This window comes from Vanacampus margaritifer, chromosome 14 (assembly GCF_051991255.1).
Source record: "Vanacampus margaritifer isolate UIUO_Vmar chromosome 14, RoL_Vmar_1.0, whole genome shotgun sequence".
Classification (NCBI taxonomy): domain Eukaryota; kingdom Metazoa; phylum Chordata; class Actinopteri; order Syngnathiformes; family Syngnathidae; genus Vanacampus; species Vanacampus margaritifer.
Genome location: NC_135445.1, coordinates 16522127 through 16547263, shown reverse-complemented (window position 1 = coordinate 16547263; position 25137 = coordinate 16522127). Strand labels below are relative to the sequence as shown.

The 25137-nt window shown below is 37.6% G+C and overlaps 4 protein-coding genes across 4 annotated transcripts in view; 2 read left to right on the top strand and 2 right to left on the bottom strand.

Annotated features, from left to right (window-relative positions):
• Positions 1-554, bottom strand: part of ehmt1b (euchromatic histone-lysine N-methyltransferase 1b) — a 31225-nt gene extending 30671 nt beyond the window's left edge. The window contains exon 1 of the mRNA XM_077542296.1: positions 509-554. Coding sequence (XP_077398422.1) covers positions 509-529 — 21 coding nt within the window. The 5' untranslated portion in view covers positions 530-554. The remainder of the gene's footprint in view (positions 1-508) is intronic.
• A 2696-nt stretch (positions 555-3250) lies between these two features.
• LOC144033945 (microtubule nucleation factor SSNA1-like) lies at positions 3251-5429 on the top strand. Its single transcript, XM_077542371.1, has 3 exons — positions 3251-3525; positions 3948-4147; positions 4951-5429. Exons 1-3 carry the CDS (start codon positions 3474-3476, stop codon positions 5041-5043), a joined length of 345 nt encoding a protein of 114 aa, XP_077398497.1. The 5' UTR covers positions 3251-3473; the 3' UTR covers positions 5044-5429.
• A 463-nt stretch (positions 5430-5892) lies between these two features.
• Positions 5893-9476, top strand: LOC144063999 (microtubule nucleation factor SSNA1-like). Its single transcript, XM_077586116.1, has 3 exons — positions 5893-6265; positions 7437-7636; positions 9108-9476. The coding sequence occupies exons 1-3, from the start codon at positions 6214-6216 to the stop codon at positions 9198-9200; spliced, it is 345 nt and encodes a 114-aa protein (XP_077442242.1). The 5' UTR covers positions 5893-6213; the 3' UTR covers positions 9201-9476.
• A 986-nt stretch (positions 9477-10462) lies between these two features.
• tprn (taperin) overlaps positions 10463-25137 on the bottom strand; it is a 35022-nt gene continuing 20347 nt past the window's right edge. Inside the window, exons 2-4 of the mRNA XM_077586112.1 lie at positions 18162-18363; positions 17168-17292; positions 10463-14465 (exon numbers count right to left, since the gene is read on the bottom strand). Of these exons, the coding sequence (XP_077442238.1) occupies positions 14403-14465; positions 17168-17292; positions 18162-18363 (390 nt within the window). The 3' untranslated portion in view covers positions 10463-14402. The remainder of the gene's footprint in view (positions 14466-17167; positions 17293-18161; positions 18364-25137) is intronic.

The window sequence follows — 25137 nt, the reverse complement described above, 5'->3', positions numbered from 1 at the left end:
CTAGCCACAGAGTCAATGTATACATCGCTTTGCTCGTATTCGTGCACTGTCTGCTAACTAGCAAAAAGCTAAACAGCCGTGTGCAACTAGCCACCACAGACCGGCAAAAATGTACACAGCCAAAACATGAACGGCGTTGGCTCAAAGGGGGCGAATGAATCCCGTTTTGGTTTATTTTGAAGGCTTAACGCAGACAGGAGCAAGATATTGCCTTGGACATGGTGGGTCATGTATGAACAAGACAGCGAGCTTAGCATAAAACGCGCCAGCACACAACATTCAGGTTCCGGGGCGCAGCATCTTCCTACACGTTCAGCTGCCCTCCGGTAAGCACAAAAGCAGGAGAGCATAGGCTGGCAGCGGGAAATGAACAAACCGACGCCTACATAAAGACAATTATCCCTCTTTGCCACGCAGCCTCCACGAACGATAGAGTAACACATTCTTGGTAACTGGGAAAGAAGCGAAAAGTGAAACAAGCTTCAGTATATAAGGTTCACTCACTCACCTCGGTCTCTACCGAAGCCATGGTGCTTGGACCTAAACTCCGCCCATGTGCAATGACGTCACGTAGCTTGATTTTCTTTTTCTTTTTTTCCTCTCCCCTCCAAAAGATGAAATATGCGATATCATATCGCACCTGAGTGTGTCAGTCTATCTATCTATCTATCCATCCATCTATCCATCTATCTATCTACAGTCCCCTCCAAAAATATTGGAACGGCAATGTTAATACTTTGTTTTTGTTGTTTCCTGAACACCTTTGAGTTTCGGCGAGAACATGAAAACTCCACCCAGAAAGGCCGAAACCTGGACTCGATCTCACGTCCTCTGCACTGGGCGGCGGACGTGTTAACCAGTCATCCACCATGCCACCTTAAAACAATGTAAAATAAAATAAAATAAAAATGTTAATAAATGTTGATATAAATACAAAAATAGGCGCCACCGGGCGCTCGGCATCAAGCCCCACCTCCAGGCCTGGCACCAGAGGGAGTCCATGGTGAGCAAGGGAAACGTCCGTCCATTTGTGTTGATCATCATAAGGGTCGAGGAGCTGTGTTTTGTCTGGTCCTTCACCTAGGACCTGTTTGCTATGGGTGACCCTGCCAGGGGCATGAAGTCCATTTAGCCCCTATAGCCCTTTTCCACCCTTCAAGGTCCTCAAACCGCTTTACATTATGACTACTCATTCACTCTCTGATGACCCAGCATCAGGAGCAAGTGGGGGTTTAGTATCTTGCTCAAGGATAATTTGCCATGGTCACAATGGGGATTAAACCCACAACCTATAATAGACAAACACTCTACCACTGAGCCACGCTACTGCTGTTTTGAGTAATTTTAGATCATATGAAATGTATACTTAGTTGTTAGTGCTGATGCCCCATAAGCAGAGGCAGCATCCTTCAGTTCAAGTCCAATTCTTTGCTTCGCATATTATTCATCCTCTCAAGCTTTCCCCTTTTCCTCTGTCTCTAGATGTCCTATCAAAATAAATGTTAATACATTGTCAATGCTCCTCTGTGAGCCGTCCCCTTACCATGCTGGAGGGGTTTGTGTGTCACAATGATCCTCAGAGCTAAGTTGTCTGAATTAGCATGACAGTAAATTGTTGCCATTTTATACCCATTGTCTAGTTTTTCAACAGTTTTTTTTAATGCTTTGAAAGGTGAATCACATGTTTTTGTATCATATATAGTACTGTTATGTTGCATCAAACACAAATTAATAGACAACCTATGTCCATAAAATAATGTCTTTAAGAACAACAAATAAAAGCACATTTCTGTAATTTTAAGCATTACTATTTGTAATACAATGTGCTAAATTTCTAGGTAATTGAATTTTTTTAATGTGTAAATATTTCTAATTAAATATTAAAAACAACCTGAAAATAATGCAAAATCTTGTTAAAATTACAACTGTAAACTTGGGGGGGGGGGGGGGGGTATTTACAACCATCTAGGAGATTACAGTAATTGTAGTGATTCAATAAAAAAAAAAGTCATTTAACTTTTTCCTAAAACTAAAAATTTGTACTATTAATTCCTCAGTAAATTTAAATGTTTTCTCTCTTTTTTTTCTTGAGTTTTAAAGTTGCATTTTACAGTTTATTCCCTTCAATAACAGACAAATATTTTTGAAATTAAGATTCATCTGTGAACATATTTTAACAATAAATGTATGTATTTCTAATGTGTTTCTCGGTAAAAGAACATAAATACTGTGTGTTAATTTGTCCCCAAATTATTATTTATTGATTACAAACAAATCTCTGTTGTTTTTGCTATGCCAGCGACCTATAGTGAAAGGCAGAAAAATTTAAAGTTGAATTGTAGAGTTTGTCACTTTTTCTTACTTGCGACTGCCATCTCTGGCCTAAAGCATTACGGCAGCCTCTATGTCAAGCTTGTGCATGGAGTGCTTTCCTGGAGTTGGAGCTAGTTTGGGCTGGGCTCAAAGCTGTATTCTTGTTTTTACCACTTACCGTCCCAATTTTGTCGTACGCTAGCTAACACACTATATGTCCGCGGTGACGAACATGACGTCACTCTCCACCACTCCACCCCTCCCCACATTCAATAAACTGTGGAGCGTTCACCCTGAACACTCCACACTGAAGGGAACATACGTGCTTCTAGGTGCATTTAAAAAGTCAGGGCTCTTTGTACTCATCTGGGGATTAGTGGTGCATGCATGATGTAGAAAAATCATTAACATGAACATTTATACCCCTTCAGACCCGCATTTTTTTTATGCTGGCCAATTATTTTTTTTATTTTTTATTTTTGACTCTTTTCCCACATAAGAAAAGCATGGGGGGATTTATTTTTATTTATTAATTTTTTGGGGGGTACCTCATGTTTTTATTTGGTATAGTGGATGCCAGGATAGTATGGTTGTAATGTGTTGTAACATTTTTAACTTGAACATCATGCAAATCAACTTGCGATTGTGATTGGTTAGCTAGGATCCAACCATGAACCAGAAGTGTTGACATATTCCAAATGATGCGTTTTTATTGGTTTAGACACACAAATATATCATGTCCACTTTTTTCTTTTGTACAATTTGCTTTCATTTATGTTATTTATTCGCCCCTTAATGTAAACAAAATGCTTATTCACTAAAGCCCGGAAAGTTGATTTTACAGACTATTGTGGACTCACCATAGTACTGTAGTTACCATTCCACGTCAATAGATGGCGGATATGTACTACTAACACAGTTTTCAACCACCGTTAAACCAAACCACGAAGATTACAAATAGGAAGTAGAAGGCAGCGACGTACTCTGAGCAGAACTTTTTTTGTTTTGTTTTTTTGTTTTATGAAGTTGTGTATTTGATTCATTGTTTGCCGGTGCTGCTGAGGAAAATCATAGGTTAGGCGCAACTCAGCTCCATGCTTTGATTTTGAAGTTTGCAAGTTTAGGAGAACCTTGTTAACAACGGTTGTCAGCTGACCAACATGACCCAACAAGCTGCTGCTTTGCAGACTTACAACAATGAACTCGTCAAGTGTAAGTGGTTCATTTATTCATTTGGCCATCATGATAAAGGTTCTGTAAAGTACGGAGATGCATGGCCATAATATGGTGCCTTTTGTTTCTTAGGAACTAATCCACAATTATATAAAGATAATACCAATTTTAGTCATTATATTGTAAATGAGTACATTACATGTGCTTTGAGGACTCAGTGAAGCAGTTTTGTCAAAGCATTTTTATATAAGTGCCTTCCAAATGTTATATTTGGCATTCATTTAAATTCAGTTATCTGATTTAACCTCTGTACAGTAACCTATGTATCATGTTGGGTTGTAATTTGTTGTGGTGTCCAAATAGTTGAATCCAGCATTTAATTAAGATCTGATTCAACCATATGAGAAGAAAGAAAATGTTGCCGGTTTGATGTAACAATTTGTTTTCTTTGTCCCCCGCAGGTTTTGATGACCTGTGTTCCAAGAGGGAAGAGTTGAGCCGTCAAATCAAGCTGGAAGAAGAGGAGAAGGAACGACTCCAGCATGACATCCGCAGCCTCTCGGAAAAGCTGACCAGAGTTAATGAAAGCCTGGCACAAAAAATGGCTGCACACAACACCATCGACCGCACCATCGCAGAGACTGAGGCAGCATACACCAAGGTGTGTGTCCTGATTAGGCTGACTAGTTTATTGCTTGACTATTCTTTCACACTATCCTATGAAGATGCGATCAAATAAGAAATCTTATGTTAAAATGTAACTTGATCTGTTAAGACATTTATGATTAAAGCAAACGCAACCTCCTAATGCTGCAAATTGGACAAATTACTATTTGCAGTTCCTCACAACGTAGAAAATGTCTTCAATTCTGCCAGATATTCTGTTTATTGAATGTATAAATGCTTGCTTGTCAAATTTCGCTTGCTTTGAACAACCAATCAGAGGATTGAAAAATATGGATGTTTTTGTGGGCCAGCTACAGAAACAGTCCTATTTATTGGTCAACAGTCATAAATCTGAAGGTCGTGCCTGATTGACATGGCAGGATGTATGCTGCATTTGAGAAAGGTGAAGTCGGACTTTTCTGACCTCATACCAGGAAGTGTGTTGGAACACCCCTTTGAACTCTGAGATCCGAGTTGAGAACACAGTCTCTTTAGGATGAGTTTAAGTACTGTGCTTTGGAGGGCTCACAAGAATTCTCTGCACAGTATATTTTGGATGTGCAGTTTACCAACGGAAGTCAACTTAATGGCTGTTTTCATCAATATTTTTTCACTCGTTTTAAGTCCATCATGAAGAGTAAGGCCCACCCTGCTGCTACTGATCTCTTCAACTTGCCTCACTAATCAGGGCAACAACGTATCAAGCCTTATTAAAAAAAAAACAATGCACTTCCCTGTGCAAACAGCGGTTTTGATCTGGAGATTGTTTCATGTAATTTCCTGCTTCTCCTCCCACAGATCTTGGAGAGTTCACAGTCTTTACTGAGTGTCCTGAAGCAGCAGGCAGGAAACTTCAGTAGAACGTCAGAGCCTCGGAGGAAAGAGCACTGATTTGCAGAGGAAGTGGTTCTTCAAAGACTGCACAAGGAACTGATTTGACATTTTGGATTTATTTTAGTTTTTGCACCAATAAATATAAAATAGTGCACCTTGCGCCTGGCGTATTGCTTTAAGTAGCATACGTTTCATTTCATTAGCATAATTTTGTCTTGATAGATTGTGTTAAAACATTTACAAGTAACTCACTTTTGAGGATTCTGTCCATGTACTCCAAAGTTTTTTTGCTGTCCAAAAACATATTAGGTTCACTAATTACTCTTAAATTGTTGAGATCTGTAGATGCAAATTGTGGACTGATGATCTTTCATTTTAGTCAGATGATCTGTTGATGACTTTATCACATTTTGCAGATTAAAAAATGTATTTTTTAAATGCAATAGCGTGGAGATTTTGTTATAAATTATTTCAGTTGCAAACACTAACTTTACTTCTCCAAATGACTTTTAAAATAAACGTTACAAAGTCATTTTTTTCCTGTTCTAGTGGAAGATCATTTTGCCTTAATATATTCCTTATTCATTCAAGTTAGTCTTGCTTAACATTTTAAACAATAGCATAACTGCAACTACTACAATCATGTGAGTATAACATCATCCAAATGAACACATTGCTACCAGTGAAAAGTTTTGAAACACCTTTGTTATGACTCATGCTATTGAAATCTTCAAATCATAACTTCTAACATTTTTTCTTGTTTTCATGTCCACTACTACGCTTCTATATTTTCTGTTGGTCTTATAATGGTGCTAGGTGAGGAAAGTATGTTTTTTGATTTTTATGTAAAAAGTTTTGAGAATGGGTTACGTAATTGTGCCTGACATCATCACGCAATGGCAACATAATTAAGCAAGGTTTAGCACCAAATAGCCCGTTTGAAATTAGCTAATTATTAGAAACTGTTCTGAGTAATGATCATTGTTAAAAAAATACCTGGCGTGGGCAGATTTTTCCTATGCATCTTTTTGCATGTGTGTGTGCAGGGATGGTAGTCGCGTCGCGGATTCTAAATTTGACCAGCTCAGCATACATGCCGCACTGCGTGCTCTTTGAAACGTGACATCAAAAAGAGCTATATTATTTACGTTACCGTAGCGACCTGCATGCATGACCCATGCTCCGTTCACACGCGGTTGAAGCGACGTGAGAGAGAAGACCTACGCCATGAGCCAACAAGCTAGCGCTTTGCAGAATTACAATAATGAGCTCGTCAATTGTAAGTGAACAAGCTTTGTTTACTTCTTCAACCACTATGAATTTTATCTGACTCATTCATAATGACTAGAGAATGTAAATTCTGGAGAAATTGCACGTGAAGAATAAGAGGCAGAATGAAAAATTGTGTCATGATAACAATGTGTGGAATATATCAAATAACGTGGAATGAGCTGAACATGTTGAAGTTGGAATTATTTGAATCTCTTAAAAACTAGAAGTAGTTGGAGGAGGAAAAATTGCGGAATAATAAAAATAACAAGAAAGCAAGGAAACATAGTAACAGGAAAACAAAGAAGCAAGGATACAAAGAAGCAAGGAAATAAGGGCGCAAGGGAAGCTGAACGGTTAAAAGTTGGAATGGTTTGAATCTGTCAAAAACTGTAGAGAATAAGAGAAAACAAGAAAAAAATATTTTTGGGGTGGGAATTTTATTGGTGGGGATTTTTAGCATCGGTAGGGATACGCTGGAAAAAAAGAGAAACATATTTGGGTTTGGGTTTTTTGTTTTAATAATAAATGTTTCAATAGTTTGGCAAGTATGAATTTTTGGAATGTTGAAAATCCTTCAAGGGGAATTGAATAAGCTGATTTTTAAAAAAATTTTTTTCCCAAATGACAACGATTTAAACATGTAATGTTGAATGTGCATTGGAAATGAATGGTGAATTTTTGGGTGAAAAATTTGACATTTTTGGAATGAGAGAAATGCAAGCCTGGAAGGCTTCACACAAATATGGGTAATTTTGTTATTGCCTCCAACAATTAAATAACAACTATATACAGGTGGTTGTTTTTGGCTGTGTATCCCCACCCACCCATTACATCACCACTTATTTTGCTTGAGTGATGATGATGTGGATGACTATAAAACTGAGACCACCATACCTTTCCATACACAACACACACCTTACAGGTTAGCTCAACTCAATGGAAGAGCATCGAGGTGCAGTGCAGTAATAAGCAGGGTTGGTGAACCAAGGCCCAGAAAGTGAAAACCCTGAAACAGTTTGGTTTTAGTCACAGTGTCTTCTACTCAACAAATTTGTTTAACTGCCAGATCAGTTGAAACACCTGTGGCTAAAGCCAATCTGTGGAAATGTTTCTACTTCCTGAACCTGGATTCCCAACCCTGTTTATGACACCGATAATTGTTTCCTGTCCCCCTTCAGGTATCGAAGATCTATGCTCCAAGCGGGAAGAGTTAAACCGTCAAATCAAGCTGGAAGAAGAGGAGAAGGAACGACTGCAGCATGACATCCGTGTCTTCTCTGGAAAGTTGAGTAAGGTCAATGAAAGCCTGGCACAAAGAATGGCTGCACGCGCCACCTTTGACCGCACCATCGCAGAGACCGAGGCTGCATACATCAAGGTGTGTGTCCTTTGCTGACTTACAGAAATACTGAACAACTATACTGAATTTACTCACTCAGACACGGTTTAGTATCTCACAACAGTGGGTCCGCCTTTCACATTTTTTTGTAAATATTTGATTAAAGGGAAGGTCAACACCCCAAAAATATTTTTTTTACAGTAATAGTATGTTCTATGTGCCCCCACTAGTCTAAACACAGTATTCCGATTAATATAGCATCAACAGCCACCTGTTTTCATCACTCTCAGAGGGCGACCATTTTGCCATTTCCTGTCGACTGAAAATGACCTGGCTCATTTTTTTCCTGCTATTTGTTATTGGTCGTTAGAGCAACTATGATGTAATTTTCAGTCGACAGCAAGTGGCAAAATGGCCGCCACCTGAGATGGATAAACGTGGCTGGATTTGGCTGCTTAACTGATATTCTACAAACACAATATTAATCAGAATGCTGTGTTCAGACTAGTTGGGCCACAAGAAACATATTGTAAAGAAAATCTTTGTGTCGACTTCCTCTTTAACTCTTTCACTGCCATTGACGGCTATAGATGTCAAAAATTCATTTAAACTATTTATATTAGTTTAACATTTTTTCCACTTTTGTTAACAAGAGTATGAAAACCTAGATTTTTTTTAAATAATCTGATGCACCTGATTTTTAATAATCTTTTCTTCTTTTTTTATTATTTAAAAAAAATAATTTACATTTTTAATAAACTTTTCCTTTTTCTTTAAAAAAAAAAGATTATTAATAATTAGGGGCATCAGGCGATAAATTTTTAATCATAATGAATCGCATGACTTCACTAGTTAACTCATGATTATTCACCAATTTTATATCTGTTCTAAATGTACAATAAAAATAAATTATAGGTTTTCATACTCTTGTTAACAAAAGTGGGAAAACATTTTAAACTAATAAAAATAGTTAAAATGAATTTTTGACGTCTATAGCCGTCAATGGCAGTGAATGAGGTAACACTTTAAGGGAAAAGACTGAATAAATTAATGCCACCTCAAAATAACTCATACAGTCCTTTTTTTGTGTACTACTACTGCTGGCAACAAAAGTGAGTGCACCTCTAAGTGAAAATGTCCAAGTTTCTTTCTCCGTCGGTAGCAGACAACCATGAGTGGAATCATTTCCACATTGTGTTCTATATGATGATCCTTTACCGAGCAGTGAATGACAATCAATTGCGCTACACACGGCCAATTGTTTTTAATTGGCCCAAAGCTAAGTAGATGAATAGTCAGCGTTAAGGAGTACTGACGACAATTTCAGAAGCGGAATAGTCAACCATGAGGCCATTTTGAAGGACTTTTGGGACTGATGTTGGTTTTCAAGGAAGTTGCGTCGCAGTTTAAGCAACACACCGCTGCCACTTTTGTTAACGCACAATAACGTACTAATAACTATGTATGATCTACTATACGTTTCATGTCATTTGCTGCTCTTCTTCCACAGATCTTAGAGAGCTCCCAATCTTTGCTGAGTGTCCTGAAGCACGAGGCCGGAAACCTCAGTAAAGCCTCTGAGCCTCGCAAGAAAGAACACTAATCAGAGAAAATGGATCTTAAACTGTACTTAAAAAACAATGTAACATTTGACTAATTGTATTTTTAAAGGTGACAAAACAGGCCTGTTGAAATTATTTGCTCTCAACATTCTGAATGTGATGGACAGGAAAAACACTGCAGGTATATTTGAGATATTGCACAATGTAATTCAAAGTTCCAGCAGAAGCGCTTGATCAAAAATTTGACGTTTGCAGTCATGATCAGTTTTGTTTGACACTGTCAGAGATTTTTATAAAAATATATATTCATGGTTGTAGTTGTCGTTTTGTTCCGTAAAACTGCACTGCATCATATTGAGAAATGTTTCAATGTTTTGGTTACTTCTTTTTACATGAGAGTCAAAAGATTTGAAAAATCAACATATTGTTTCCACTGCAAACTGCTACCACAATAATTGAGTTATTGTGAAATGAACAACACATTTTTAAACTGAGCATAAGCAACAAAATTCAATTATAGTACCTACCGGGTGCCATCAGTTTTATTTATTACTTTTATCACTTTAAAGTCATTTCAGTGGCCATTGTGTCTTTTAAAGTACCACCCCAAAAAATATTCTGCAAATATTCTAATCATGCCTGACATAATAATGTAGTGTAGTAGGCCTAAGACGTGCTCATGAAAAACAAGACGGTGGACTCCTAAAAAAGTATATTTTATACTATTGTAAAAACATTGTACCATCTTTCAATTTAAACATTAACAATGCAATGGGCATTTTTTAAAATTTATTACTTAAATCAATTAAAATGTATTGAACGTCTCAGTTAAATAAAAATCGTAACTAAAGAATCTTTTTTAAATAGTCCTTGAAGATATATGGAAGCGTGGGACTGCCAAGGTGGAATAAAGTTTTGACGAGGCTGTCGTTTGAACGTACCGCCAAGTCGTTCAAACATATTGATCAAGTCGTCTGAACGTTTTGGTAAAACGTAGGTCAAACGCAAAAAACACAGGATTTTCTTTGACTTCATAATGCCACAATTGCACATGCGCAAGTCCAAACTGTTTACTCCACATTGGCAGTTCCACACCTCTTTAAATGTATTGTACTAAAAAGCTAAAATACAATTGAAGTGTGTCAGCATACCATTAGTGATCTTTGTACCACATTTTCAGAATCACAGTTCTCATATATGCGCTAATCCTCCACAATCTTGTCTGCCTGATTGACTTTGATAAACAAAAACAATTCAACTTTGCACACACTTGACCAATGATCTCATACATTCCCACACAGCATTTACATTTGTTCCAGTCTTATATTTATTTAACATACATCTGTACAAGTATGACATCATTTTTTGCTCAAATCATCATCAATAATTTTACACAGCGGCGGCAATGCAGACTTAAAAAAAAGAAAAGTGTGGACAAAATGGAGTGTTTTACCACCAACTGCTCATTTTGCAAGACGAAGTGGAATAGCTGGAAAAACATTGCTGGTTTTGTTGGTGATTTGTAGGTTTTGTTTGTCTCGGTAATGGCCATTTTGGAAGTTATTGCTGGTGTTTGAAGACAAGTGTCAAAACTGCTGGGAAGTCTACCTCTTTAGTCCTTTAGTCGAAGACGGATCAAAGACAACAAACAATCCCACCAAGAATTCAATGCAGCGAGCGCAGGCTGGTCTACAGCTAGTTTTAGGACTTTACTACGCGATAAGGGGGGTCCTCACGTTTGGTAAATGTTGATTTTAACTACTCTTTGCTTTATGAACTCATAATAGCACGTCTTCCTTTATATGAACACCTGACAGGATTTGACAATTTCATTTTGACAATGCTCGAAGAGGGCAGCTTACATTTGACAATATTTTAGTGAAGAGTTTATAGTTGCTTTTGTTAAAGACAATGCTGTTGAAGAGCCGTGGAGGAGTCCATTCGCCCAGAAGATTAAAAATACATTCAACTATGTGAAAAGACAGTCATGGTGTGTAAACTGTAATGTAATGTATAGGGCATCCATAAAGTCTGGGTACATAATATATATATTTTTTTTAAAATCTTAATTTTTTTTATTCAATTGTAATGTTGATAAATATTTTCAACATGATTTCCATCATTTTCAATGCACACTGATGTGCTTTGCAAAATTCAGTTGAGCTCGATGAAATAGATCTGCATTGTCATCGATTTTAGTACATTGACTGAATGTGTTGTCTTGTGGTTTAAATCTGTAATCTTCGAGTTCACCTGAATTTTGCAAAGCACATCCAATTATGCATTGAAAATTATGGATATCATGTTTAAAATATTGTTTTAAGTAAGTGTGTATTTTTATTTTTTTAACCATGCAGCCAGACTTTATGGACACCCTGTACAGTGGGACCTCCAAAGTTCCAAACAACAGAAGTCTACAATTTGGAGTTCAACCAAAAATGTTAAAGTCGCAGTTCAACCATCACCACAGGCAATACGACAGCAATAAAAAGAAAATAAGAGCAACACGAGGGAAAGTCAAACGCTCCCAATTTTTTTTGGACAATATGTTCTACTAGTCTAAATACGGTATTCTGGTTAATATTGCGTTAGAGGTATATATGAGTTAAGCAGCAAAATCCAGCCATTTTGATCAATATCAGAAGGCGGCCATTTTGTCACTTGTTGTCGACTGAAGATGACATCATTGTTGTTCTGGTCTCAGGTAACAACCAATCACAGCGCAGCTTCAGAAAACAGGTGAGCTGTGATTGTTTGTTGCGTGATCACTGAGCAACTGTGATGTCATCTTCAGGTGACAGCAAGTGGCAAAATGGCCGCCCCCTGAGATGGATAAAAACGGCTGGATTTTGCTTCATAACTCATATTCCCAAAATTTTATATTAATCAAAATGTCTTGTTTAGACTAGTGAGGTCACATATTACATATTATTGTCAAGAAATGTTTAAGGTTGACTTCCACTTTAAAGATCCAAAAATTTACCAATCCAGCTGCTATAAAATACCTTGTTCCCTTCATTATGTGTCTATCAGGAATTTACAAAACGGTGCTTACTTTTATATTATTTAATCTTTTACAATGATTACCGGTAAACTTTTTTTTATGAATTAGAAATGTTACTTAAAATAATTTTCTTTGACTGTAAAGGGTAAGTCAACCCCCCAAAAATTACAATATGTTCTATGGAGCCCTACTAGCCAAAACGACATTCTGATTAATACTGCGTATGTGGAATATTAGTTAGGCAGCAGTTTTGATCCATCTCAGAGGGAGACCACTTTGCCACCTGCTGTAAACGACATCACAGTTGCTCAGGGCACAGGTAACAACCAATCACGGCTCACCTGTTTTCTGACGCTGAGCCCTGAGCATGAACATACACAGGTGGATTTTGCTACTTAGTAACGCATTAATCAGAATGTTATGTTTAGACTACAAGGGGCACATAGAGCATATCTTATGTTGACTTCCATTTTAATTCGATTTAAATGTGTATATTTTTTTGAAGGTTTCAAAATTAGAAGAACTAGTGTCATGGATTGTATTTGACTTATACGGTGTAATGAATTTGAAGACAAACACACCTGTGGCCAACAATCTTCAGAGTTAAGAGTCAAGGGTGTGGCAAGTGAACAAAAGTGGACATTGCATCATTCGGCAGTGCATTCGTCATTTACAGTTTCACGACTCTTTTAGTTTCAGTCTCGAAACAAAGGATTTCTGCATTCCAGTCTGGAAAAATGGTCAAATGGATTTCTTGTTTATAGTCAGCCACTGTATGTGACATACAATCAGCTGTCAAACCGCTTGAGAAAAGAAGCCCCTCATTTTAAGTGCACGTATTTTGTCACTGGCAAAAACAAAGACAGTGCAAACACATTTCACATCCAAGACTGTTTAACGGCAATTACATGTCATTGGACTGGCGCAGCATTATGAAAGGTCATCTGGTGATGACGAGCAGAAAATAAATGTTAATTATGATCATCTGGTGTTACAATGAAACTGTACAACAATACTGGCCAGGGTTGAGTGTGAAGAAGGGCTGAGGCCATTACAGCAACACTTGAATCACTTGGCATTATGAGTAAAAAAAAAAAAAAAAAAAAAAATGGAAACGTGGTGCATTCCTGTCAATAAAAAACATCTTCATTTAAACTTTTCACATGTGATCAAAACATCACCTTCATTAATTTGAAGTGGACCAGCTTTCTTCCTCCGTGGAATGTGAGAGCACATGAGGTCCGATGTGAGCTTTTTACTACCTTTACACGCAAAACATACAAAATTGTACATAAGCAGGTCTAAGACATGCAAACTTCAACATTGAGAAGCAATAAATACACAAGAAGCTGGAGGAGGAGGACGCAGAGACATTCGGCCGGGTGATATACTGCACGTCAATCACCAGCAATACAGACATTTTTTGGCAAAGGTCACTTTTTCTAAGCATTTATCAAAAAATGAGAGTTGCTACAGATTGACAACAACTTCCTCCAGGGTGCATGTTGATTTCGTTTATACTTGGCCTCTTTGTTAGAATGGTGTTGAAGTTTGCCTGCTGTTTTAATACGGTTTGCCACAACATACAAAAAGCAGCAGCAGCAGCAGCAAAAAAAAAAGAAAAAAAAAGGCATTTGGAAGCTTTACAGTAAGAAACAACCTAAGCCGTTGGTTCAACTAAAACCATGCACGTACAAAAACAATGATGTGGCACCCTTTCAGATCTTCTTTTGTATGTTTTACTGCAAGCGAGGAAACACAATTAAGGTCCGAAATTTGTTGACGGAGTTGTGTAACACTGTCACAGCGGAGTCATCTCCACATCGGCATTGGCAGCTTTTTGCTCTTTGTGGGAGTTTGGACTTGAAGTCCACATCGCCCAGATGCGAGTGTAAACTAGGATGGACCAAAGTCACAGGACGGCTTGGAGAGGGGGGACGTCTGTCCAGATGCTGACGAGATATTTCATTGGATCGGACGTTTTGACAGATCAACTGTCCAGGAAAAGACAGTCCAGCTGCTTTTAAGGTTTGTCGACCAAAACGAATATGATCGATTGTAGATTTGGACAATCCCGTGGCGAGTGGCGATAGTACCGTGGCTTGTGTTCCCTGAAGGCGTCAGGGAACGTGTGCTTGGGCCCCGGCAAAGTTACAAGTGGTTCAGGTCCAGGTGTGGCAGGCAGGCTGGCCTCAGGTGTCGGTCCCGTTGGTGAGGTGCTACTTTAGTGCTCCAGTGATCAGAAGTAGAGCGCAGGCTCGCTACTGTAGTCTGACAGGGATGAACTGTCTGCTGGTGTCAGCTGAGGACCAAAAAAAAACAACAACAAAAAAGCGACAATTATAGGTTGCATCTTGAAACTTGTAAGCCACTGATCATGCAAAACAAAACACTTTTTTTCAGACCGATACCAGTAAGAGTATTGAGTACTCACCGATACCGCTAGTATGTTTCATACATAACATTTCATTTACCATAATGACAAAAAAAATGTGAATAAAGACTTTCCTTTCATAAGCAGATGATGAGTCGCATATATGTCAAACTGCCTTAGTATAGCGCCAACTACTGCTGAGGAGGACCTAATGTCAGATCTAGTTTGTTTGTTTGATGCAGGACTGGCACAAAAAAAACATGCACGTGTATGCACTAAGGGTGCCAAAATGAGTGCGTTAATTTTGAATTAATTAAAAGTTCCTTTCTAATGTTTTTTTTTTATACGCACGATTAATGACAGTCCCTTACTTGTTATGCCTGTATTGGAGGAATTCTAGCCGCAACGCAGCAGACACGACCACATCAAAATTTAGCAGTAATAAATTTAATAATAATGCATATATTTGTGGGGACTCGGGTCAAGTTGTAATTTACAATTTAAAAAATGTGCAGAAAGATAAAGAGTTGATGATTAGATTATTTTAATATGAAAAGAAAAACCCACTGTGCTGTCATCAACATTTTACAAATGTAATTATGCCACCTAGTGGCAGAAAAATAACCTCAACACACATAAATATCACACTCATTTTTAAATTAATATTACACTCGTTTTTGACTAACTCAATTTGATGAATTATTATGAAATTGCACTCTAAAAACAGTTGGGTCAAAAATAATACAACTATGGGTCAAAAATGGACCGATCCTCTACTTGGGTCTATTTGACCCAACTTTGAGTCAAGACATGGGTCTTTTAGTGAAAAACAACTCATAAAGTTGGGTCAAATTGACCCATTAAGTGGATTGGTCCATTTTTGTATCCATAATTGGGTTACTTTTGACACAACTGTTTTTAGAGTGCACTGTGCCAATGACTAAAAGATGCAACCATATTTTATTTTCTATTTTTTCCACTTTTATGTTAACAAGAGTATAAAAAAAATATTTCCTTGTCAGATCCTTTATTTGGGTAAAAAAAAAAAGGGTCATTATGTATAAAACAACCCAAAAAGTTGGGCCAAATTGACCCATTAAGTGGATCGGTCCATTTTTTTTTTATCCATAATTGGGTTACTTTTGACACAACTGTTTTTAGAGTGTACTGTGTCAATGACTAAAAGATGCAAGCGTATTTTATTTTCTATTTTTTTCCACTTTTATGTTAACGAGAGTATGAAAAAAATATTTTATTGTACATTAAGAACAGATATAAAATTTGTCATTAATCGGGAGTCAACTATTCAAGTAATGTGATTAATTCCGATTAAAAAATTTTAACCCCACTAGTATGCACACATATCCAGGACCTTGCTCAACACACTCATAGTCATAACACACGCAAGATCAAGTCTCAGTAAAAAGCAACCTTTTGGTGAGCCCAAGCACAAAATGAACTACTTGCACCTCATATTATTCCATATTTGGGGTCTAGAGGTCGTTTTCATGTAACTACATTGATTAAGCCTTTTTGGCACTACAAAATCATAGTTTGGTGATTGAGGCACGTGAGCAGAAGAAATTTGTAGCAGATACCCAAGTGCCTACGAAATTCAGGTTGAGTCAGTTGGCATAATCCGATGACTGCCTGTATGTCCCTCAATCTAATACAATTGTGCTCCTAAAAATGGAGAGCTACAGTATGCTACAAAAAAAAAAGAAAGGCTGTTATTCCTAAATGGTTAATGACATGTTACTGCCAAAATGTCTACATTTAACTTGATTTAATATGGACACTTCAATCACATTTTGATTTGTAATAGGTGGCCATAAAAGACAATAAATACATAAATAATAGGGGTGTGCCCCAAAAAATCGATTCTCAATTAGTACAATTCAGAATCGATTTTAAATGTCCCAAAATCTATTTTATTTAAATAATTTTTCATACTGTCTTCCCTTTGTTTGTGTGTGCCTTTATTGGGAGCGCTGTTCATGTTGTACCCAATTTGGCCACTTAGGGGCAGTGTCTGATACACTGTTAAGTTGTAGCCACATTAGAGAGTAAAAGGAAAAAGTTACAATCAAGTTATTCCAGTAAAAAATTTTTTTGCAGCGTGGAGACGTTCTTTTGAGTGATAAAAGTGCCGCGAGTAGAGCACTAATTAGCATTAGCGAGTCAGACTGGAGTAGATCATTACAATTTCTTGAACATCTATAAATTGAAGCAAAAATCATTGTCAATCAAAAATCGTTCTTAATCAAAAATCGGAATCGAAACGGATCGCACACCCAAAAATCGGAATTGAATGGAATCGTGAGACATTCAAAGATTCCCACCCCTAATAAATAAGTAACTTATTGTACATTGATATACATATAAATGTTGCCCTATATTGGTTCTTCCACATCTGACAATAAGTTTACTTGTTGACTGAGCTGTTCTGTAATGGATGTGACAAACAAATGGCCTTCTTTTGGTTTGTTTACGGTAACATGTTAAACTATATTGAGAGCAATTAGAGGACGAATGAAAACAAGCTTCATTGCTCCGTGGGGGTGGAACACATACTGAGCGTTGAAAAAAAAAAAAAAATATATATACAAATACAATTGTGATCCTCTCACCATGACCTCCTCGGTTATCTGCGTCTGCTGGGAAGTGGCCTCCTCCTTGTTAACACTGTCCTCTTGTTTGTATTCCTGCCAGGCGCTGAAGTCTATCGAGTGCTTGGGAATGTAGTTCGAGAGGTCTGCACATAAGAAGATAGATAGAACATGCATCAATAATCACAATACGTTTAATTTGGGCTGAGTGCAAATAGGTGAACTGGATCATGCGCCATCCAACCCTTGTAGTTCAGAAAGAGTCCATTAGGGGACCCCATCCTCCCACGTAATAACCTAAGCATTCTCAAATTCTATACATCCATCAAGCCATTATTGGAACCGCTTATCCTAAAATGCCATTTTAATCAAAGTGGTATTATGTAGTCCCTTAAGGGCAATTAAATATTATACAATAATTACTACACTTAATGGTTAAAAGTATTATGAACAATGGCCATTAATAGCAACTTAATTGAAAAAAACAAAAAAAACAAACACCCTTAACTCATTTGATGCCATTGACAGCTATAGACGTCAAAAATTCATTTGAATTAACATTTTTCCTACTTTTGTTAACAAAAGTATGAAAACCTAGATTTTTTTTTTTGTACATTTAGAAAAAATATAACATTTGCAATTAATCGTGAGTTAACTATTGAAGTCATGCGATTAATTACAATTAAAAACATTTAATCGCCTGACACGATTAAAAAAAAAAAAGATTATAAAAAATTAAGGGCGTCACGCTATTAAATTTTCTTATCGTAATTAACTGCATGACTTTACTAGTTAACTCACAATTAATCACACATTTTATATCTGTTCTAAATGTACAATATAATTTTTTCCCTAGGTTTTCATACTCTTGTTAACAAAAGTGGGAAAAAAATGTTAAATGAATTTTTGACGTCTATAGCCGTCAATGGCAGTAAATGAGTTAAAAAGCATTTCCCCCTGCTATACTCGTGTATAATTAATAGTACGTTCAGTAGCTGTCAAAACCAAATCTCACCGTTGCTGTTGTTGGGATGCGTTGGCGAGCTTGCGAAAGTGGGCCGAGGGATGTGGATGCGTCCCACCATGCTGGGCAGTTCCTCAGGGACTTTTTCCTCCGGTTTGTCCTCGTCCGCCTCCTCGCCGCTGTCCCACGCGCTGCTTTCTGATGGGTACTCATATGTGCTGTGGAGGCTCGACTCATTGAAGGATATCTTGAGCTGGAGGAGACACAGTTGAAGAACAATATTGAATTCGTGGATCCGCCTGAAAGTTCTTGAATCGAAGTTCAGCATGAAAACATTCCGGATAGTGAGTGTGGTACATAACGAGTGTAGTAGTTGTTTTGGTTTCTGTTTTTGTTTGTAGCACAGGCCAAAAATGAAACCCTGGTACAGTATTTTGGGGCCTAAAAAAAAAACTAATTCACAATATATTTACAAAGTTAAAATAAATGGGACATAAGGACTGCGAAAATTTTGTGAGTTGACCTCCACAATTGACCTAATATAAGTTACAACGCAAGCACATTTTTTAAGACAGGGTCCGACCCATATGGATTCTGATATTCGCAGTTAATAAATTAATTAATTTAATAACAATAACAATTAATAAAATGACAGATTTTTTAGTCCCTTAACACTTACAACAACAAAGCTATGACATGCAGAAAACGGGATTGTTTTTGTATTGTTTACTTCACAACTGAGTGGAATTTTCAAGAACAATAACATGGGGAAAAAAAGCATGAACTGATGAATTTAACTTTCGATTTAGACTATAAAATTAAAATATTTCAAAATACTTCAAAATAGGGCTGGGCAACAAATCGAATTGATTCGATACATCGTCATTTTAAAAATCGAATTGTTGAAAATCGTGAAAATCGAGTTTTGTCTTCTGGATGATTAAAAGCTACTGTTCTTATATTCTGTTACATTCAAATGTTTTTGTGAGTTGTAATTTTGCACAAGTGACAGAATGCTGGATGGGTGGTGTACAAGACATGTTTACAATAGCTACCAACTACCTAATTGTGGCATTTATGTACAAACTATGAAGGTTAAGTATATGTTAAAAACTAATTTAGAATCAGTATACATTATTGTTGCCTGAACATTTTGCACAGAATTTATTTTTGAATAAATGAAACCTTTAAATGAATGTTTCTAGGGTTTATTAGATTAAAAATCGATAAAAATCGTAATCGTCTTGAATGACTGCAAAAATTGAGATTTTATTTTTGGGCCCTACTTCAAAATAAGAATTAGAGACACCTTTCTCACGTCACAACATGTCATCTTCTACAGAGATGAATTAGAAATTTATGGATTCTAACTCTGACTATTAACTACCAGGTTGTTGTTTTTTTCAGACCGATATCAGTTTGATGACTCAAGTAGTTACAGATACCAAGTACCGATGCCACTTGCACTGTACTTTTGATACATAAAATCCGCCTCCTCCCCCTCAAAAAAACAAAAAACAATGACAGATAATTTGAAAGAAAGTCCTATATATGTCAATATATAATTCATCCTTAAAATTGCATGGGAATTTTCTCTTCTTCTAATTTCTAATTCCTATTCGTAAAATGGCCACAAGGGGGCGACCGATGCTGGTTTCGCTCCCCATCCTACAGATACTGTACCTTAAAATAAAGGCTGGTATGGCCCGACACCCATACCTGGTATTGTACTTTCCCATGCCTACTGTTAACACTAATAATGCACACTAAGCATACTAATATCCCTTAGCCAACATGTATTTACATAGGCCTAAGATACATTGTATTTTAATGGGCATATGACAGAATGAGAAGGACATATACCGTAATTCTTACAGAATAATGTTCTGTCAAACATGCATATCCTTTACTTCCTGCACATAACTACTTAAAAGCAGCACTACTAGAAAGTAGTTAATTTCGTCAAAGAAAACTAAACGAAAAATAATTTTTGTAACATTTTTCACCAGACTAGACAAAAACTTTCATTAATAAACAATAACAGGGACTAAATCAGTATGCACTTTTGGCGACTAATGAAGACGACACGAAAATGTATTTCACTTAATAAAAACTGGACTAAAATCTATGGACATTTTAGTTCATGAACAAAAACAAGGCGAAAATGATATGATTTTTGTAAAATCTTGTCTCTGTGACACTGCCATGTGACACACCACCTTTTAAATCTGCAGCTAGCTAGTGCAACATGTATAAACATTGGATTCATGGTGAAAGGTTAAAAGAAAAAGTCAATTATAGTTATAACGCAACATTTAATCCAATGGCTAGAACGTTCCAACAATAATGTTAATCCCACCGCTAACTAATGCTTGCTAATTTACTAGCTCCTAGCATGGAGCCATAGTAGCCACTTGTTGATATACTGTACTGTAATTGTGTGTGAAGTGGTTTTTCATCAAAAAGATAAGAGACAATTTTATGTGAAATTGTTTTAGATCTGAAATATTCAACAATATCTGCTGGCCCAAAAAATATAGAGGGGTAAAATGATTGTCCTGACTAAAACTAGACTAAAACGTTGACAGTTTTTGTTGACTAAAACTAGACAAATAAAATGATGTTTTCTTGGCCTAAAATAAAGACTAAAACGCTAGATTTATAGTCGACTAAAAATGGGACTGAATAAAAATGGGATGAGATTGACAAACTATGATAAAAACTAGCACGCGTGGTTAAAACTGGACTATAACAGACTAAAATTAAAAATGGCGGATAAAATCAACACGACTAAGAAAGTAAGATTATATCAGTGTTTAATCGGCAAAATTTCAGCCGATTATCCTTATTATTTTTGAAAAGGCCTAATATGATCGGTCATTATAATTATCTGGCTGATTAATTGATAAGGCCCTTCATTACCATTTTGAAATAATAATTTTCCTTGTGTGTCAAATTTAAGAATTCGGATCTTTTAGATCCTTAGGCACGTTATTCTGCCAAATTTGAAACCCCTCTCTTTGTCTTTGTACTGCCCATGTCCTATAATCTCGGCTCACTACTTAATATTATGAAAGCAGCAGTTTTGTTGTTGCATAATCAATCAATCCTTCCATTTTGTAGCACGTGTGTCCTCATTGTCCTTGTCCTCCCGGACCTTATGCCTGCTGACTTTGGGCAAGAGGCAAAACCTAGAGTGGTCGCCAATCAATGGCAGGGCACAGCCTGCATAGCCAAACAAACAAACAAACAAACAAATAAACAAACAAACATACTCCCCTTTGTATCTATAGGAACAATCTAATCAAGTCTTAATGAACATAAAAGCATGTTTTTGGAATGTGGGTTAAAAAAAAAAACATTAGAAGAAAATGGCAGAGAAAAACCTGGGATGGGATTTAAACCCACCAATTCACAATCTAATTGGTGAAAAATAAATGGAACTAAAACAATAATTCATTGCTTGTATGTTGAACATAGATCTTGGCTGATTTAACCGAACCTCCTGCACAACCCTAACCCTAACCTGACTGTTCACTAGCTGGGTCGTCTGGCTGCTACCGACGTCACGTGATCACGTGACTGCCCTATGTCGGACGGCGGAAGGAAATGATTGTTGAATGGAAGTGGACTTGACTTAGCGACTGTTATTTTACAAATGAAAAGTTTTTATTGCCCATCGAGCCATGACATCTACTACTTCAACCGAAGGTCGCCTGTCAGTCGAAGTTGCACATTTAGTCGGGACTCATAGAGCGCGATATTTACTTTAGTTGGAGATCGCTAGTTTGAAAACAGACCTTTACCTTCTGTTGCCAGCTGTTTTTAACAAGTTACTGACTTTGCCGGAATTCACAGCACACGACCTATATCATTATGTAGTCAATGCCGTCCTCTTCTCTTTACACCGGGGCTGATTCAAAAGCTTGTCGCTGGCTGAGTCTCTGGGACGAGATGCTACGCTCGCACCTGGGACAGTATACTTCGTAATGCAAACATAAAACTCGTTTATCATGCTGACTGACTTATTTTTACACAGTCCATTCTATATTGAAACGCTGTGATGATGTTATGTTACTATGTTTACTAGCATGGAACAAATCGTAGTGGCAAGCTATGCAGTAATTTGAGTGAAAAACTCCAAGCACAAAGACGAAACCCCCATTATTAAACAGTCAAATGAACGTAATAGTTTTGAAGAAGGTGCATTTTATAACTAAGCTGTGTGTTCGTGCAGTTGGAGTGGACGCTAACTATCTGGCTCGCTAATGTGATTTGAAGCACGTAATTCGACACCTCTGTTATTAGACTGTACATTTACAAGTAAAATGTATGAACATTGTTGAAGAAATAATCTTTTTCTTCTGCGTGTTCGTTTTCTTTCGGGTAGTGAGAATGTTGGTTATCCGAATACAGGCTGGAGATCGGTGAACAGTTCCTTCGAAGGTTTTATTTCTACAGAATATTCCGGGCACAAGCGAGCTCCCAGCAATGGTGGCAGCCTCTCGCAAGTGCCCCGATTACAGACACTTACAACCTTCTTATACTATCTTGAAGGGGCGGTACCACAAAGCCCCCTCCAAACAGCCCACCTGGAGTTTCACCGGACATGAGATAAGACTTTAAACACATCATTGTAACTTTAACATCACGTGCAAAAGGTCAATATCAGGACTGAAAGGTGTCAGGTGTCCGCTCATTCAAAGCCCATATTTGATTGGAAGTTAGGCAGACACGCATTTAATCTCTTGCTTTCATTACAGCCAACAAGAATAACAGTTTATGACTTCCTTACAACACTGTGATTAGACACTCTTATCGCACAGCACAGCCCTTTGCTCACAGTAGTCAGGTGTTCTCATTTGTGTCTCTTTTCAAACCGACGTGCACTTTGTTCAGGCCCGTGTGTGGCTGGCTGCACTGGAATATATGCAGAAGGTGGGACAGGTGGTTTGTCTAAAGGGTCCGCCCTGCGATGGTGTGCGCGGACACGGCTGATTGGCACCGTTTAAGTGGTCTGCAAACAAGGGTGAAACTGGCGTTCGCACCCCGAATAGGCCAACATGAATGCTTTCAGGGGTTTCAAGCTACATGAGCACTGTCACACAACAGGTTCGAGGGAATCGTCATTTAGTATAAGTATCATACTGTATGTCAGCAATAGAAACAAATCATTAAATGGGGTAGCACATAAAAAAAGATTACTCTAAAACTGTTTTTTTTTTGTTTTTTTTTAAACCAATGACTATAGCGCCATTGACTGGTATCGACATCCTTTAAGAGACTCGATACCTTGGAATATAATCGGTATCAGCCCGATTCCGATATCGGTAAATGCCCATCCTTTTTTTTCCCTGGAGAGCTCAGTATTGTTCATCCGGTGATTTTACCAATTTGACATGTCATCATCATTGCTCTCTTTTTTTAATATTTTTTTTATTTTGTATGTGGGTGAGTATGTGTATGTAAATGCCCATCCTTAAATAAACTAACCTGCAGTGTTTGGTCCGCTTTTAACGGACTAGAGTCGTTTCCCACGCTGATCTTTTGTGCAGGGCAGAATACACACAAACGAATCTTGGTGCGGACCGAGACCCACTTTTTCAGGCGGTCTCGGTCCGCTTCCAAACGCACTCCCTGCGGTTTGCTTTGCAGTCTTAATACAAACTACGGCTAATCCGCTCCAACTACAGGACATATGCGCCTTTTTTGGGCTTAACAAGCCACCGTAACCAAGCATCGCAGGGGGGAAACATTGCCCGGTAGTGAATATTGTGCTAAATCCATTCATAATCATCCGTATTGTTTAGCCACGCTGCTGTCAGAATGTTGTGGTGGGGACGCGCCTCCAGTTACTGCACGCAATCGGCGTTGCGTTCCAAAATTAGAAACAGCGTCACGGAACCTCGGTTGAATGAGCTACTCTTGACGCTGGCAAATATCTTGCATCTAATAACGCCACAAATATGCAAAGCAGCAATGCAGCGCGTGGAATTTCATGTTTTCCTCTATTTCCTCGTCATTTTTGTCCCATGGGAGCACAGATCGTCACGCGGGTCGACGTGATTACGCAATATAGTCCACTTGCAAAAAGCACAGTGTGAATATGAACGCACCAGACGAAAAAAAATTAAAGTCCGAACCAAACAAGCGGACTAAAATACTTTTCTGGTCAGAATACACCCTAAATCATTTTAATACATGAATCCATTAATTTTTCAAAGGGAAAGACACCACATGACAGAATACTCAAAGCGAGACAATTGCGGCAAAGTGGCCATCGATGGGCGCGACCAGGAGGCACATGAGATTATTTTTCAAATTTCAATTTGAACCAGGAACAAACTGCTACAGGTGATCTCTGACTATAAACCTGTATCATGCATAATGACGACAAGTTGAACCTACCAGTAATCTAATCTAATCACTGCAGGCAAGGTGTCATGTAATAGAAGTATCATATTATGAGCTACTGTGATTATCACTTGGCCACCTTTACATCTGTGGTGATGTATAGTTTATATAACGTGTGTGCATGCGCATTTGTGGAGAGCCTTGTTTATCTTTTGTGCATATGTTCCATTATGATAATAATTCCAATAGTAAATGTAGCATAAAAAGTATTACACTTCATTATAATTGACCTCCAGCTTTCATGTGGTAACAAATGCTTACCAAGTCTCCCAATTACTGTTTTCTTCCCGTGACCGCCTATAAAATACACAATCATCCCGTTTTTTCTTGAATTGTCTGCATTGACAGCCAAAGGAGTCAGCTGACTTCTCTTATAGGTCCATACTTTGGGACCAAGACCTAAATCTGCTCTAATCTCCATCACAAGGCCACAAGCCAACAACGGTCTTTCAGATTTGACACCATTCAGTCTTAAGCTAAAATGAGTAATAGCATATGGGAAGTGTGTTAGAAAGCACATAAATCCCCCAAATTCAGCAAAATGTCAAAGAGGAGGGGCTTCTTTTAGTCAACATCCTTCTGTACACATTAGCTGTAACAGAGAAAATTATTT